The sequence below is a fragment of the Stenella coeruleoalba genome, assembly GCF_951394435.1.
Source record: "Stenella coeruleoalba genome assembly, chromosome: 9".
NCBI lineage: Eukaryota > Metazoa > Chordata > Mammalia > Artiodactyla > Delphinidae > Stenella > Stenella coeruleoalba.
Window position 1 is genome coordinate 54,489,757 of NC_137155.1, and position 15,289 is coordinate 54,505,045.

At 37.2% G+C, this 15,289-nt stretch overlaps 1 protein-coding gene and 1 pseudogene across 5 annotated transcripts in view; one reads left to right on the plus strand and one right to left on the minus strand.

The window, feature by feature from the left end:
- PALS2 (protein associated with LIN7 2, MAGUK p55 family member) overlaps nt 1–15,289 on the plus strand; it is a 110,076-nt gene that overhangs the window by 42,878 nt on the left and 51,909 nt on the right. For all 4 annotated transcript variants that reach the window (XM_079932356.1, XM_079932353.1, XM_079932355.1 and 1 more), the window contains exon 2: nt 10,421–10,539. In XM_079932356.1, the coding sequence (XP_079788482.1) occupies nt 10,423–10,539 (117 nt within the window). In that variant the 5' untranslated portion in view covers nt 10,421–10,422. The remainder of the gene's footprint in view (nt 1–10,420; nt 10,540–15,289) is intronic.
- LOC307191738 (protein C1orf43 homolog) lies at nt 6,236–8,730 on the minus strand (annotated as a pseudogene). The gene is made up of 2 exons: nt 8,695–8,730; nt 6,236–6,905 (listed from the first exon to the last, which is right to left on the minus strand). The product of its transcript is annotated as a protein C1orf43 homolog (transcript).

Genomic DNA, 15,289 nt, shown 5'->3' on the forward strand with positions numbered 1-15,289 from the left:
CTGACATGGGGCTCAAGACTTTCACTCCTGTGGGAGAACTTCCCTGGTATAATTATTTTCCAGTTCACGTGTTGCCCACCCGGTGGGTGGCCTGCCATCTTGTTGTTGCTTTGTCTTTGGATGTAGGGTATCTTTTTTGGTAGGTTCCAGAGGTTTTTTTTGTTTTTGTTTTTGTCAATGGTTGTTCAGCAGTTAGTTGTGATTTTGGTGTTTTTGTAAGAAGGGGTGAGCCTTCTACTCTGCTGTCTTGCTGGCAAGTCAATCCAAATTTCAATTTCAATCCAGTTTTCTGTACCATTTCCTGGAAATGTATTTAAAAAATTTTTTCCTGCTGTATTGAAAATACATTAGAAGTAGTCCAAATGACTTAGATAATTCCTTTAAGTTTTTGCTTAAATATTTCCAAATGCACACAGAATAAGGTTTTGTTTTTCATTTTCTGAATCTGCAAATTATGCAGTATGGTTCTGTCAAAATAACTGTTATTCTATCTACAAAGTATAAGAGCAGAAATAATTTTTAACGTCTTATGAAAACTTAATTTACCTGTCATATTTTCATTGGGGATTTTAGTTCGTTGAATTAAATGGGAGTGAATATACCACACATGTGATTACAAAAGGATTTTTAATACTGAAGTAGACTCTAGTCTTATATTAAAAACAGTTCATTTAAGTACTTATAGTTCTAAAACTGGGGAGAAATGCTTTTGTAAAACAACTCTAGAAAGCTTTTGGAACAGAATATATGTGAGTAAATACCATTCATTTTATTAAATTTGTCTTCTTACTGATCTATATTGTAGAAAGTTAGAAATGTATTTATATGTAAGAAATTCTGTAAAAGCTTGCCATTTTAGTAGACTAAGCATTGAAAGATACCACTTCTATCTTTGTTGCTTGTTATACAATTTGTGGAAAGTTAATAGCTTTAAGATTACTGCTTTGTAAACCATACCACATTTCACTGATTCCAAGTATTATACAGACATTTTATTTATAAATAACAATATATAATTTGAAAACTATTCTTCATTTTAGTAACAGAAATATGTTACATTTTTGTGACTGAAACTCTATTACTGAGGACTTGTGATGTACCAGACTGTGGGCTAGTTGCTGGGAATATAAGTTTGAACAAGACAGATAAGATTTCTGCACTCATCAGACCTAAGAGTTTAGAAAGAAAATCATACATTAAATAAATAACAAAATATTTAATTACAGGTTGATCAGAGTTATAAAGCATAGACTACTACAAAAGTGTATATTAGGAGAATTTATCCTAATTGGTGCCGCTAAGGACATAGAAATTCTGCTCCTGAAGGATGCGTATGAATTAGGTACACCAAGGTGGTGGTAAGTTGGGGGGAGGACTTTGCATCAGGACAGGGGAAGGATTGGTGTGGCTAAAGCTACAAAGGGTAGTGCAGATTGTTTAACCTAGTAGTGTATTTTAAAGGCTCACTGGCCATAAAATTTACATTTTAATTAATTCCTTGTAGGTGAGATACATATCACTCATAAGAAATCTGTATATATGTAGGAGGCTCTTGTATAGTCTGGGCAAGAAATGATGATGACTAGGACTCATGTTATTTGATTCCAGAAATATTTAGGAGGTAGAATCTACTGCTTCTTTGCTCCAAGTTAGTTTCTATTCCTACCACTTACATACTTACAAATATTTTTGCTATTTTTTGGTCTGTTTTTCTTCCTCTTTCGCCATTCTCTTTATGCTTGTGGGTTTTCTTTTTTTAACCTTTATTAATACTTTGCTGCTGTTTTAATAGAGATTCTAAAGGGAAAGACTGTAAACTCAAGTAGTCAATCTACCATATTTAACTGAACCCTACCTCCCACTGATTTGAAATGTCACCTTTTGCATATATTAACTCCTATTTAGTTATTCAAGATTTCTCTGTTGCTGTGCCAGTACTGCACCAGTTTAATTTATAGTGTTTTTATACTTAATAGCACAGGCACCTCCTCTACAGTTACGCTTTTTTCCAGACGTATTGGTTGGTTTTACGTATTTTCTCTTTCAAGTAAATTTTAGAAAAACATTACCCCAAAATCCTGTTGGGATTTCTTTTTTTTTTTTTCTTTCTTTTTTAATTTATATTTATTTTTGCCTGCATTGGGTCTTCATTACTGTGCACAGGCTTTCTCTAGTTGCAGTGAGTGGGGCTACTGTTCATTGCAGCGCCCGGGCTTCTCATTGTGGTGGCCTCTCTTGTTGCAGAGCATGGGCTCTAGGCCCACAGGCTTCAGTAGTTGTGGCTTGCAGGCTCAGTAGTTGTTGCTTGCAGGCTCTAGAGTGCAGGCTCAGTAGTTGTGGCGCACCGGCTTAGTTGCTCTGTGGCATGTGGGTTTTTCCTGGACCAGGGATCGAACCTATGTCCCCTGCATTGGCAGGCAGAATCTGAACCACTGTGCCACCAGGGAAGTCCCCACCCATTTTTTGATTTGGTGTTTTTTGGGTTTTTTTAATATATTGAGCTGCATGAGCTGTTTGTATATTTTGGAGATTAATCCTTTGTCAGTTGCTTCGTTTGCAAATATTTTCTCCCATTCTGAGGGTTGTCTTTTCATCGTGTTTATGGTTTCCTTTGCTGTGCAAAAGCTTTTAAGTTTAATTAGGTCCCTTTTTTTTTTCGTTACTCTAGGAGGTGGGTCAAAAAAGATCTTGCTGTGATTCATGTCATAGAGTGTTCTGGCTATGTTTTCTGCTAAGAGTTTTATAGTGTCTGGTCTCACATTTAGGTCTTTAATCCATTTTGTGTTTATTTTTGTGTATGGTGTTAGGAAGTGTTCTAATTTCATTCTTTTACATGTAGCTGTCCAGTTTTCCCAGCACCACTTATTGAAGAGACTGTCTTTTCTCCATTGTATATCCTTGCCTCCTTTGTCATAGATTAGTTGACCATAGGTGCGTGGGTTTATCTCTGGGCTTTCCATTGATCTGTTCCGTTGATCTATATTTCTGTTTTTGTGCCAGTATCATATTGTCTTGATTACTGTAGTTTTGTAGTATAGTCTGAAGTCAGCGAGTCTGATTCCTCTAGCTCCATTTTTTTCCCTCAAGATTGCTTTGGCTCTTCAGGGTCTTTTGTGTCTCCATACATATTTTAAGATTTTTTTGTTCTAGTTCTATAAAAAATGCCATTACTAATTTGATAAGGATTGCATTGAATCTGTAGATTGCTTTGGGGAGTATAGTCATTTTCACAATATTGATTCTTTTAATCCAAGAATATGGTATATTTCTCCATTTGTGTCATCTTTGATTTCTTCCATTAGAATCTTATAGGTTTCTGCATGCAGGTCTTTTTCCTCCTTAGTTAGGTTTATTCCTAGGTATTTTATTCTTTTTGTTGCAGTGGTAAATGGGATTGTTTCCTTAACTTCTCTTTCTGATCTTTCATTGTTAGTATATAGGAATGCAAGAGATTTCTGTGTATTAATTTTGTATTCTGTGACTTCACTAAGTTCATTGATTAGCTCTAGTAGTTTTCTGGTGGCATCTTTAGGATTTTCTATGTATAGTATCATGTCATGTGCAAACAGTGATAGTTTTACTTCTTCTTTTCCAATTTGGATTCCTTTGATTTCTTTTTCTTCTGATTGCCATGGCTAAGACTTCCAAAACTGTGTTGTATGATAGTGGTGAGAGTGGGCATCCTTGTCTTGTTCCTGATCTTAGAGGAAATGCTTTCAGTTTTTCACTATTGAGAATAATGTTTGCTGTGGGTTTGTCATACATGAGGCCTAATGTCTTTTTAAAATAGTAGATTTTTGAAAGCCTTTTTAATTTCTTCTATTATGATCTGTTTTAATTTCTACCTCTTCTTCCTAAATTTCAGTAATTGACATTTTCCTAGAAAATCTCTGCTCGACTGGATTTTACAGTAACGTTGTTCACTGTGTTTTCTTTTGAATCTTCTTCATGCCTGCAGTTATTTTCTCATTGCATTCCTAAGGTTATTTGTGTCTTCTCTTTTCTTAATCAGACTAGCCAAGTATCAGTCTCTTTTTATTGGACCTTTGAAACAGCCAGCAGGGATTGATCAAATCTATGGGTTTTTTTCTTTTTTCTTCTTGGATTAATTTCTGCTTTCTGTTTTAATTCTTTCTATTTTTGAATTTCCCATTACCTTGTAAATTTTGTTCTTTCATGATCCATAGCATGTTTCTCATACTTTGCCCTTTTCTAGTGGGAAAATTCTTTAGTTTGATCCCTGATATTCCCACCCCCAACCCACCCTATGATTTAATCTTTTTCTTTCTTTTGCTCTTTCTTTTCTTTTCTTTTATTCCCCTGGTAGATAGTAAGTCTGTTTCTTTGGCAGTTAATATTTATTTGTTGAATTTGGTGAGTTGCATTCACGCTTTTAGTATTCATGTGTAGTGATCCTTGATGTGTAGTGATCATATTTGTAATTGAAGGGCCTAGATTAAATATATTAAATTTTCTTCAGTTTAAATAGGAACCCCATTTGTATGTCATTGAATCTGGCTTCTGATTAAAGAGTCCATCCTCCTGTAATTAAGGAGGAGGAGTGAAACTTGTAGGAAACTTACCTTCTGAGTTTTGGGACTTTCCTTTCTTCCTGGAATCTCTTGAGTAAATTGGGACACTTCCCTGCTTCTCTGGCTCCAGCTCAACTTTGCAAGGTTCCCACTACAGAGAGCTTCCTGTTTCATATATTAAGCTTTCACATACAAGAGTTGCCTTGTGGTAATCCGTGTCTGAGTGGTTATTATAGATTTAGTTAATGTTTTTCTAATTAATTAATTTATTTTTTTGGCTACATTGGGTTTTCGCTGCTGCGCACGGGCTTTCTCTAGTTGCAGTGAGTGGGGCTACTTTTCACTGCAGTGCGCGGGCTTATTGTTGCAGTGGCTTCTCTTGTTGCAGAGCATGGGCTCTAGGCACACGGGCTTCAGTAGTTGTGGTTTGTGGGCTCAGTAGTTGTGGCTCGCAGGCTCTAGAGTGCAGGCTCAGTAGTTGTGGTACATGGGCTTTGTTGCTCCATGGCATGTGGGATCTTCCTGGACCCAGGCTCGAACCCGTGTCCCCTGCATTGGCAGGCGGATTCTTAAACACTGCGCCCAGGCAAGTCCCAGATTTAGTTTATGTTTTAATATTTTATGATGTTAATTCTCTCTCACTGCTCTTTGTTGTAATTTTCTCATATTTACTTTTTTCAAATGCTTTGAGGATAATTTAGTTAAAAAGAACTGTTGTATTTTTTTTGATAGTTAATGTTATTAGATAACTAATTTATAAGCCAGTGAGTTGGCCTGTGAGGGGCAATTATTTCTTCACCCTGTCCGATAACATCCCAATAAACGAGGGAGATTGGGATTATGCCAGGTGTTCGAACGTTATTAATTTTATTCATGACAGAGTATGGAGTAAAGGTGTTAGGGCAGATCCTTGCATGTCTGGGAAGTTATGCTGATGTTTGACATCCTGGTGTAACCGGAGCACCAGGGTGGGTTGTTCCACACTCACCCACCCCCTCACCTAACCTCCTCACCAGTTCCTGTCTGCTTTTCCCACCTGTCAACTCTGCGACTCCCTAAATCCAAATAGTTTCCATTCAAAAGGGGAAGATATGGAAAATAGCAAGTCCCTTCACCCCAGCTCTCACCTTTGGAATTAAATAGCCTGGAACGGGGCAAGTGAACTAAGTGAGGACTTTTTGACAGTAAACATTAAGAGTAACATCTGAAATCAACTCCAGAAGAGTGCCACCAGGGGAAAATCAAGTCTTAGCACATGTTCTGAAACTGCCCGTAAGAAAGGGCTAGGGAGTGATCCTCTAGGTATGAGCTCTAAGAGCTCTGGACTCAAAGGGGCTTCAGCTAGCCCACTCTGGGCCTGCAGAACCAGATGACCTGTGGGCTGCCTGGCAAGCACACTGCAGTCTGTCTGTCTCTGTCTCCCATGAGGTCCTTCAGTTCCATCGCAGAGTACTCCCCAGTGTGTTATACAGTTGAACCTTGAACAGCAGCACCCACCCTCCACACAGTGGAAAATCCCCTTATGCTGTCTCCCCAGTTCCATGTTGGTAAATTCAGCCAACAGCAGATGATTAGTACTGTAGTACATGTTTACTGACAATAGTCCACACATACATGGACCTGAGTAGTTCATATCCATGCTGTTCGAGGATCCACTGTAGTTGTCCTTAAAGCTCTTTGGTTTGAGGAAGTGATTGGCATGTTTACTCTTCTGACTGTAGAGGAGGTGTGTCACCTGATGGCTGTTGGGAGACGTCAGGAGACTGGGTTAGGTCTTTGGCTGCTGACGGAGGTGTTGCTGAGAGCTCCCACTTTGAACTTTGACCACAGGGCCAGCTCAGTCAGGGCCCCCTGTTAGCACAGGTACTCTCTCTGGACACAGACCCATGTCCCATGGCAGGCTGTCTCAGCCATCCAGCAGGGTATCGGTGAAGGGCTTGCAGACACCCTTGAAAGGATTACTAGTGTTTCGGAAGATCTAGCAGATAGGAGCCGAAAATCTTGCCCATTAAGGAATAGGGATGCCAGCCTTCAGCTCGAAGTGGGTTTTCAGAGGCGTAGATGGTGTCCATAAGTTTCATCCTATGCAGATAGTTGTAGCAATTCTGACTTCCTTGGGTTTCCAGCTGTTGCAGTCTTGGACCATCCTCCACAAGGAGTCAAGGTTTGTACTTGATATCCCAAAGTCTGGACAGCAGAATATCAGTCTCCTGTTTGAAGATTTTGGGGGCATGTGCCTCTCGGGGACATGAGGTCCCCTTCAAGATTTCATTGCAAAGCTCATGATTTACTTCTTCACAAAAATAAATGGCAGTAAAAATACCAGATTCCCGTGACCTTTACCAGCACAACATTCACTCCAGACTGGCCTCCCTAGCCTGTGTAGAGCTGCATCAGTTTACCCCACTGCCCTGCCTCCTCAGCCCAAGTTCCCTGGAGCTCCCCAGCCAGGCCATTTCCTTAGTGGAGGGAAGACCAAGCCAGACTTGGCCTGAAAACATGGTTATATAGGGGGTCTACTGTTTTTATTAAAACTCCATTAAGTATACCAATTAGTTTGGGAATGTTTGGCAACTTAATAATCTGGATTCCCTTTTCAGGACATGGAATATTGACAGACTTACTAGTTTATAATTAAATTTCATATACTAAAGAATCAGTAACAACTTACAGAGGTCTTCAAAATAACCAAGGGTATATTTCACAGTCTCTGCCACTTTTCTTCCCACTTAATTAAGCAGAGATATAAAAATTCAAACGCCACAAGAACCAATATAGAAGATACATTTAAAAAAAAATCTTCAGTACAACTGGAAATTTGAACACTAGCTATATATTTAATGATACTAAGGAATTACTGTTACTTTGTTAGGTGTGCTAACAGTGTTGTTACATTGTTTAAAAAGAGTCCTGATCTTGTAGACATAAACACTGAAATACGACCTCTGGGATTTGCCTCAAAGCTCTGTAGGTTAGAAAGTATATGGGGGTATGAAACAAAATTGGCCGTGAGTTGCTAATTGTTAGAGCTGATAATTGTTGGGTGTGTTATTGTCTCCGTTTGTGTATGTTTGGAATTTTCCGAAATAAAAATAAAGACATACATAGAATGTCAAAGGAAAGAAAAAAGTACTTATGAAAAGTAGAGTTAACTACGTTTATAGCCACAGGGTAAGAATACTTCTACAGATTGTTGATTCTGTTGTTCCCTGCCCAGAGTACACTTTGGACTTCAAGCAAAATTATGAAGTAAACTTTGCTTATATTCTTTATTTTCTAGTGTCTTCTTTCTTCATCTTACCTCAATATCAGTTTTCCTTCTGCTTGTTGTAAATGCACATTTTTCTCCTGTTTACCTCTTTACTTCCAAAATTGTCACTCATTTATACATACTGAGAAGGAGACCTAAAGATGAACCTGTTCCAATTAAAGTGCGAGAGAAAAATACTTGGGAGAGAGTTCAGGGTTAGAAGTCAGGGAATAGTTCTGATATTTGAGCATTTGGAAAAACTGATAGAAATGGGAGAAGTTTGTTGGAACATTTGGGAAAAAACTTGTAGGAGTCCTATATGAAAAGCACTAACTGTTGATTTTATTTTAAAAATTGCCAGTCTGGGGGCTTCCCTGGCTGTCCATTGGTTAAGACTGTGCACTTCCAGTGCAGGGGGTGCAGGTTCAATCCCTGGTCAGGGAGCTAAGATCCCATATGCTGCATGGGGTAGCCAAAACAAATAAAAATAAATAAAAATTGCCAGTGTGGAGATAGGGGGAAGTAAAAGCATCACACCAGTACTATTCTAACAAAAATAAATAATATATAAAATGGGTAAATTAAAAAGTAGCAATATTAGCACATTACCCAGAAATACAGCTGTGATTAAAAGAAACAACAAATTCAAAGTAGTTGCTTCTGTAGAATAGGATAAGTTGGGAAGGAGGCTGACGGCATGGAACAGAGAACTGCTGTATTTCATTATAAGCCACTTAGTAATACAATCTGACTTTTGACAGTGTTTTATTTTAATAAAAAATAAAAATATTAAAAACAAACCACTATTAGTAGACTTATTCTAAAGAAGCATCAAGGGAAAATAAAATTAATAAAACTAATCTGAATAAAGTTAAGGCTATGATACTGAATGAAGTAGGGGTCTGGCTGTACCTTCTTCATATGCATATCCAGTTGTCGCAAATTCATTTTTGAAAAGACTGTTCTTTCTTCCTTTGAATTGTCTTGCCACTCTTGTTGAAAATCTAATGACCGTAAAGTGGATTTATTTATGGACTCTCAGTTATATGTCTTTATGCTAGTACCACACAGTCTTGATTACTGTTGCTTTTTAGTCAGTTTTGAAGTAAGTGTGAGTCTTCCAGCTTTGTTCTTTTTGAAGATTGTTTGGCTATACTGGGTTTATTGCATTTCCCACATGAATTTTTCTATCAGCTTATATAACAGTTTCTACCAGAAAGGGCGAGGGGAGCTGAGATATTAATAGGGATTGCATTAAACCTGTAGATCAATTTGAGAAATATTGCCATCTTAACAACAGTAAGTCTTCTATAGAATCCATGAATATGGGTATCTTTTTATTTATTTAAGTCTTCTTTAATTCTTTCAATGATGTTTTATAGTTTCACTGTAAAAATCTTACAGTTCTTTTGTTACATTTATTTCTAATGATTTTTATTGTTTTAATGCTATTGTAAAAGGAATGGTTTTCTTAATTTCATTTTCAGATTGTTCATTGCTAGTGTATAGAAATACAATTCATTTTTGTATTTTGATCTTCTATCTTGCAACCCTACTGAACTCATTTATTTAGTTCTAATAAATCTTTTGTATATATTCCTTAGGATTTTCTATATAGGAGGTCATGTCATCTGCAAAAAGAGATAGTTTTACTTATTCATTTTTCATCTGGATGCCTTTTATTTCTTTTTGTTGCCTAACTGCCATGGCTAGACCCTCCAGTACAGTGTTGAGTAGAAATGGCAAGAGTAGAAATCCTTGCCTTGTTCCTGATCTATGGGAAAGCATCCAGTCTTTCACCATTAAGTATGATGTTAGCTATGGGTTTTTCATAGATGCCCTTGAGGAAATGGAAATTTCCTTCTATTCCTAGTTGAATGTTTTTTATCATGAAAGGTATTCGATTTTGTCAAATGCTTTCTCTGTGCCTATTGAGATACCATGTGGTTTTGTTTTATTAATACAGTGTATTACACTGATTGATTATCATATGTTGATAAACCACCCTTGCACTCCTGGGATAAATTGTACTTGGTCATTGTGTACAATCCTTTTCATTTGTTGCTGGATTCAGTTTGCTAGTGTTTTATTAAAGATTTTTGCCTCTGTACTTGTAAAAGATATTGGCTGTAGTCTTCTTGTGATGTCTTCGTCTGGATTTAGTATCAGGATCTCACAGAATGGTTGGGAAGCGTTCCTTCCTCTTCTACTTTTTTTTGGAAGACTTTGTGAAGTAATGGTTTTAGTTCTTGAATTCACTGGTGAATTCATCTGGTTCTGGGCTTGCTGGAAGTTTCTTGATTAATCTTTTTTTATTGCTCTATTACAATTTTATATTTCTTCTTGAGTAATGTTTTTAAATTTGAAAAATAAAAAACAAGTATAAGGTTCTAAGTATGCCTTATATAGTCTGGTAAACCCCAAATTGCATGTAAAAACCTATCCTCCTGCTAATTCATGGAAAGTGCATTTGAAATTTCTACTATTCAACCATTCAGTTCTTTAAATGTGACTTTTCAAAAGAGTGTTAATTGATAATGTCTTTTTACTTGAATTATTTTATAGTTGTATTTCGTAATAGCTTGGAATTTAAGGTTTGCTTTTTTTTTTTTTTTTACTATTGCTTTTATCTCAGCAGCAATGCAGCAAGTGTTGGATAACCTTACGGAGCTGCCCTCATCTACAGGAGCAGAAGAAATAGACCTAATTTTCCTCAAGGGGATAATGGAGAATCCTATTGTAAAATCACTTGCTAAGGTATATTGGTTTATTCATAAGATAACTAAATTATTTTTTTAATTGTTTTTACAGAGGTCTTTTCAGATTACTGTTTTAGAACCTGGTTAATATACCTTAGGCTTTGTTAGCAAATAATAACAGTTAACAGCTAATGAGATCTTACTGTACACAGAAGTTAGACCACTTTTGCCTTTTCTATGCTGACTTTAAAGTTTTAGGGAAATAATAACTGAACAGTCGTATTATAACGGAGGTCTGTGGAAAAGATTCTCATCGTGTCTCCGTTTTCAACAACAAGGTACTGACTTTCTTCTTTTACATTGGACCATGTACCTGTTTTTTCATTTCAGTTCTTGACTTCCTATATATAGTACTTTTTGAAATCTTGTTTTTTCTTGGTAACCCTGACATTTTGAGTCTGTTTCCATAATCAACTCTTTAGTAATCTTTTTAACTCATCCATAAATATACTTTCACAACCATTTTTTGGCCCAGTTTATTTCAATTATACTATTTCCCTGTAATAATTTTTGTAAATGTCACTAAAGCTTAGTGTATTAACTATTTCACAACCGTGCTCTTCCATTCTTCAGATGATTCTTGCTTTCAAGAACCTGTGCCATATACCCTCTCTGACTTTTTCTTTTCTTCCCTTTTATTTCTCTTACAAGACTCAATATAGTTCCCTTTGCTATACAGTAGGACCTTATCGTTTATGTCTCTGACCTTTTCTTCATGTAACCATCTTGTCATTCCTAAAATGTTGATTTCACCCTCTCCTGTGATCATTTTTTAGCCATAGTCTCTTACTTGTCTTCTTCTAAGAGTTCTGAAAAATCATACTTTTTACAAAGTGTTCTATTAGTAGGAGTGAGTTAATGATGCAGATTCTTCATTTTATTCATCAGTGTAATCATTCTAAGGTCATATGACATAAAAGCTTTGGTTTCTAAGTAGAAACTTATCCACTTGCAGATCACCCAACTAGAATTTTTATTTTAGTCATTTTTGATTGTAGTCTTTTAAAATTTTGTTAGATATTCCTTTAATAATAATATATAGGATATGATTTTCCTTCAGGTACAAGCTTCTTGTCACAAATATCAGTCACTATACTGTGTTGAGATAAAGTAATAGTTTCAGGGTCTGTTGAAATAAGTAAGGGCTGTTTAAGCCTGTTAATTAAATTGCTCGCCCTGAGCTCTTATTGCTACTTTAAAAGTAGTGTTTACTTCTCCCTTTATGTCATACTTACTGTTGGTTGTCAGTTTTTATTGCCAGTGTATCTATTACACCCCATCCCCATGTTTATTTAATTTACAGCTTTTAGATGTAGATTTCAAAACTAGATAATATTATGTAAGGCATCTTACAATGTGCTTATTGTTTATAAGGGTTTTTAAAATATACTGTTTCATCTTTGCAACAACTTTATGAATTGAAAACTAAGTTTTAAAAATAGAAAAATTATTTGCCTAGGGTCACTTAGCTAGTAAATGACAAAAATATTTAGGCCAGATCTTGCTTCTTCAAATTCTGTGCTCTTTCTACCACAGCACAAGCTGTGTTTGTGTGTCTGTGTGTGTGTGTGTGTATTCTTAAGAATTTCTGTGCATAAAAAATGATTCACTTTTGTGTCACTGATATTGGCCTTTCAGAAGATTATCTTGTTCACTGTTCTTAACAAGTGAAATGGCTGGATGACTTTTGAGCAGCTGAAGTGCTACTGTAATCTTTTGATGATAAAATTGAAATTAGGAAGAGAATGACCCAGTAGTATCCAACATTCAAGCAGCTTCTCAAAAAATAAAAGCAATAATAGTTGGGTATTCCTTAAATTGAAGGCACAGAAATCCCAGGAGGAAGGGAGGACCTTCTTCCAGGAAAGAGATAATAAGTCACAGCAGGCCAACACTCCCAGCACAAGTAGGGAGAAAAATGGATAAATTGCTGAGGAGACAGTGAGCCAAACACTGCTAGACCTGTGGAAAGGCAGGAGCATGTGACTAATAATCATGAAAAAAACAACAGAAGCAGTCTCATAGATGACCCTTTTATTAAAGTTTATAGACAAAGATTTTTAAATAACATTTTTTTTAAGTGATACCTTGTTTTTGGAGGCTTGAAAAAATATTTTATTTATTTATTTGGCTGCACTGGGTCTTAGTTGCTGTGTGTGGGATCTTTAGTTGTGGCATGTGAACTCTTAGTTGCAGCTTGTGGAATCTAGTTCCCTGACCAGGGATCAAACCCCCAGCCCCCTGCATTGGGAACTTGGAGTCTTAGCCACTGGACCACCAGGGAAGTCCCTAAATAGCATATTTTTAATAGAAGAAAAAAGTGGGAAAAAATGAAGACATTTAAAATATTACTAGAAAATAAGAATTAAAAACAAATGGTTATTCAGGGACTCAAAAATACAATATCTGGTTAAGAGCTCATTTGATGGGTTTAATATTGGGTTGGCAAAAAAGTTCATTCGGTTTTAAGTAAAAATAAAAGACACATTTTTCATCTTCACCAGGAATTTTATTGAAAACATATTTGTTAACCGAATGAACTTTTTGGCCAAGCCAGTAGAAGGCTAAACACAGCAGAAAAGAAGATTAGTGAATTTGAAGACAGGTCAACAGAAAATATCTAAACCGAAATTCATAGAAAAGTATGTCTGGAAAAGACAATATGTGAGGCATTCTCAAAAAGATCAAATACACATGTAATTAATATCCCGGAAAGAGGGAGAGGGGGAATGGGACAGAAGAAATAGTTCAAGACACAATGGCCGAGAATTTTCAAACCTAATGAACAACAACATCAACTGATAGATTCAAGAAGACAAGTGAACCCCCTGTCAGGGAAAATACAAAGCAAAACATTCCTCAGAATATCACAAGCTCCTGAAAATCAAAGATAAAGTGAAATTTTGTAAAGCAACTGGAGAAGAAAGACATATTAAGGAGAAACACTAATACTAATGGTTAGCAATAAAACAGGAACTATGGAAGGCATAACAGAGTGGATTGAGATCCTTAAAGTGCTCAAAGAAAAACACTGCCAACCTCAAATTCTCTTTTCAGGGCTTCCCTGGTGGCTCAGTGGTTGAGAGTCTGCCTGCCGATGCAGGGGACACGGGTTCGTGCCCCAGTCCAGGAAGATCCCACATGCCGCAGAGCGGCTGGGCCCATGAGCCATGGCCGCTGAGCCTGCACGTCCGGAGCCTGTGCTCCACAACAGGAGAGGCCACAACAGTGAGAGGCCCGCGTACTGCAAAAAAAAAAAAAAAAAAAATTCAGCAAAAGCAACTTTCAGAAATGAAAGCAAAATGAGGATTTTCTTTTCAGACAAACAAAATCTGAGAAAAATTGTCTCTATTTACTCAACAGTAACTGCAAAAGGAAGTTCTTCAGGCAGAAAGAATGACAAAATAAAGGGAACATTAGTGGGTAAATATAAAATAATACTGATTTTTAAGATGAAATAATAGTAGTGTCTTGTGGCATTTACAGCATGTGTATAAATGAAATATGTGCAGATGATAGCCCAAAAGGAAGGACTTAGTGATTCATACAATTGTAAGATACTCTCATTATTCAGGAAGTGGTAAAAGTAATGTCTTAAGGTTGTATAAAAAGTCAGAGATGCGTGGCTTCCCTGGTGGCGCAGTGGTTAAGAATCCACCTACCAATGCAGGGGACATGGGTTTGAGCCCTGGTCTGGGAAGATCCCGCATGCCACAGAGCAACTAAGCCCACGCGCCACAACTACTGAGCCTGTGTGCCACAACTACTGAAGCCCGTGCACCTGCAGCCTGTGCTCTGCAGCGAGAAGCCGCCACAATGGGAAGCCTGCGCACTGCAACCAGGATTAGCCCCCGCTCGCCGCAACGAGAGAAAGCCCACGTGCAGCAACGAAGACCCAACACAGCCAAAAATAAAATAAATTAAAAAAAAAAGTCAGGGATGCATATTGAGATCTCTAGGGTAGCCACCAAAAGTAAAATTATAAGAATGAATAAATTCCACCCAAGCTGTAAGGGAGAGAAAATAGACTTGAATTTACCCTCACTCCAGAAACTAGAAAAGTTAGCACAAAGGTGTAGGAGGGTGACCATCTTCAGACATGGGACAACAGGCAGCACAGGATTGTGATGCCTGAAAGGAAAGAAATGAGGTGAGCATTATGAAACTGTCTGAGGGTAGTTTCCATGCTGCAGTGCAGAAAGAAGCACAAACAGCCCAGCAGTCTTAGTAGAGCTTGGCATTTGGGGAGGTGGAGGTGACTGGCATTTGTGTAGCAGAGTATCAGGGAGGAGGAAGCTAAAGAGATTTTCTTAGGGGTGCCCTCAAATCTCTGGCTGAGTGCTGATTGTGCATATGTGAAGCTCAGCTCTAGAGTCCAAGGAAAGACCCACTGGAAAGCACAGTAGGCCAGACAATTTCCAGGGCTCAGAAGGGATGGGGAGTAGCTTAGTTGGCATTCCCACCACCCTGAGTGGAAAGTCCTCATAACATGCGGGACATTGGGCAGAGCTCACACTCAGTTTGTTATAACAGACCTAGGAAACTAGTGCAGATTACAGCAAAATCAAACTAAGAGTTATTCCCCAAATCCATAAATATATGGAATATATATAAATATATGGAATATATTCCATAAATATATGGAAATTAAACAGCATACTTTGAAACAGCCATGGGTCAAAGGAGAAATCACAAAGAAACATAAAAAATATTTTGAATTGAATGAAATGAAAATACATGTCAGAACT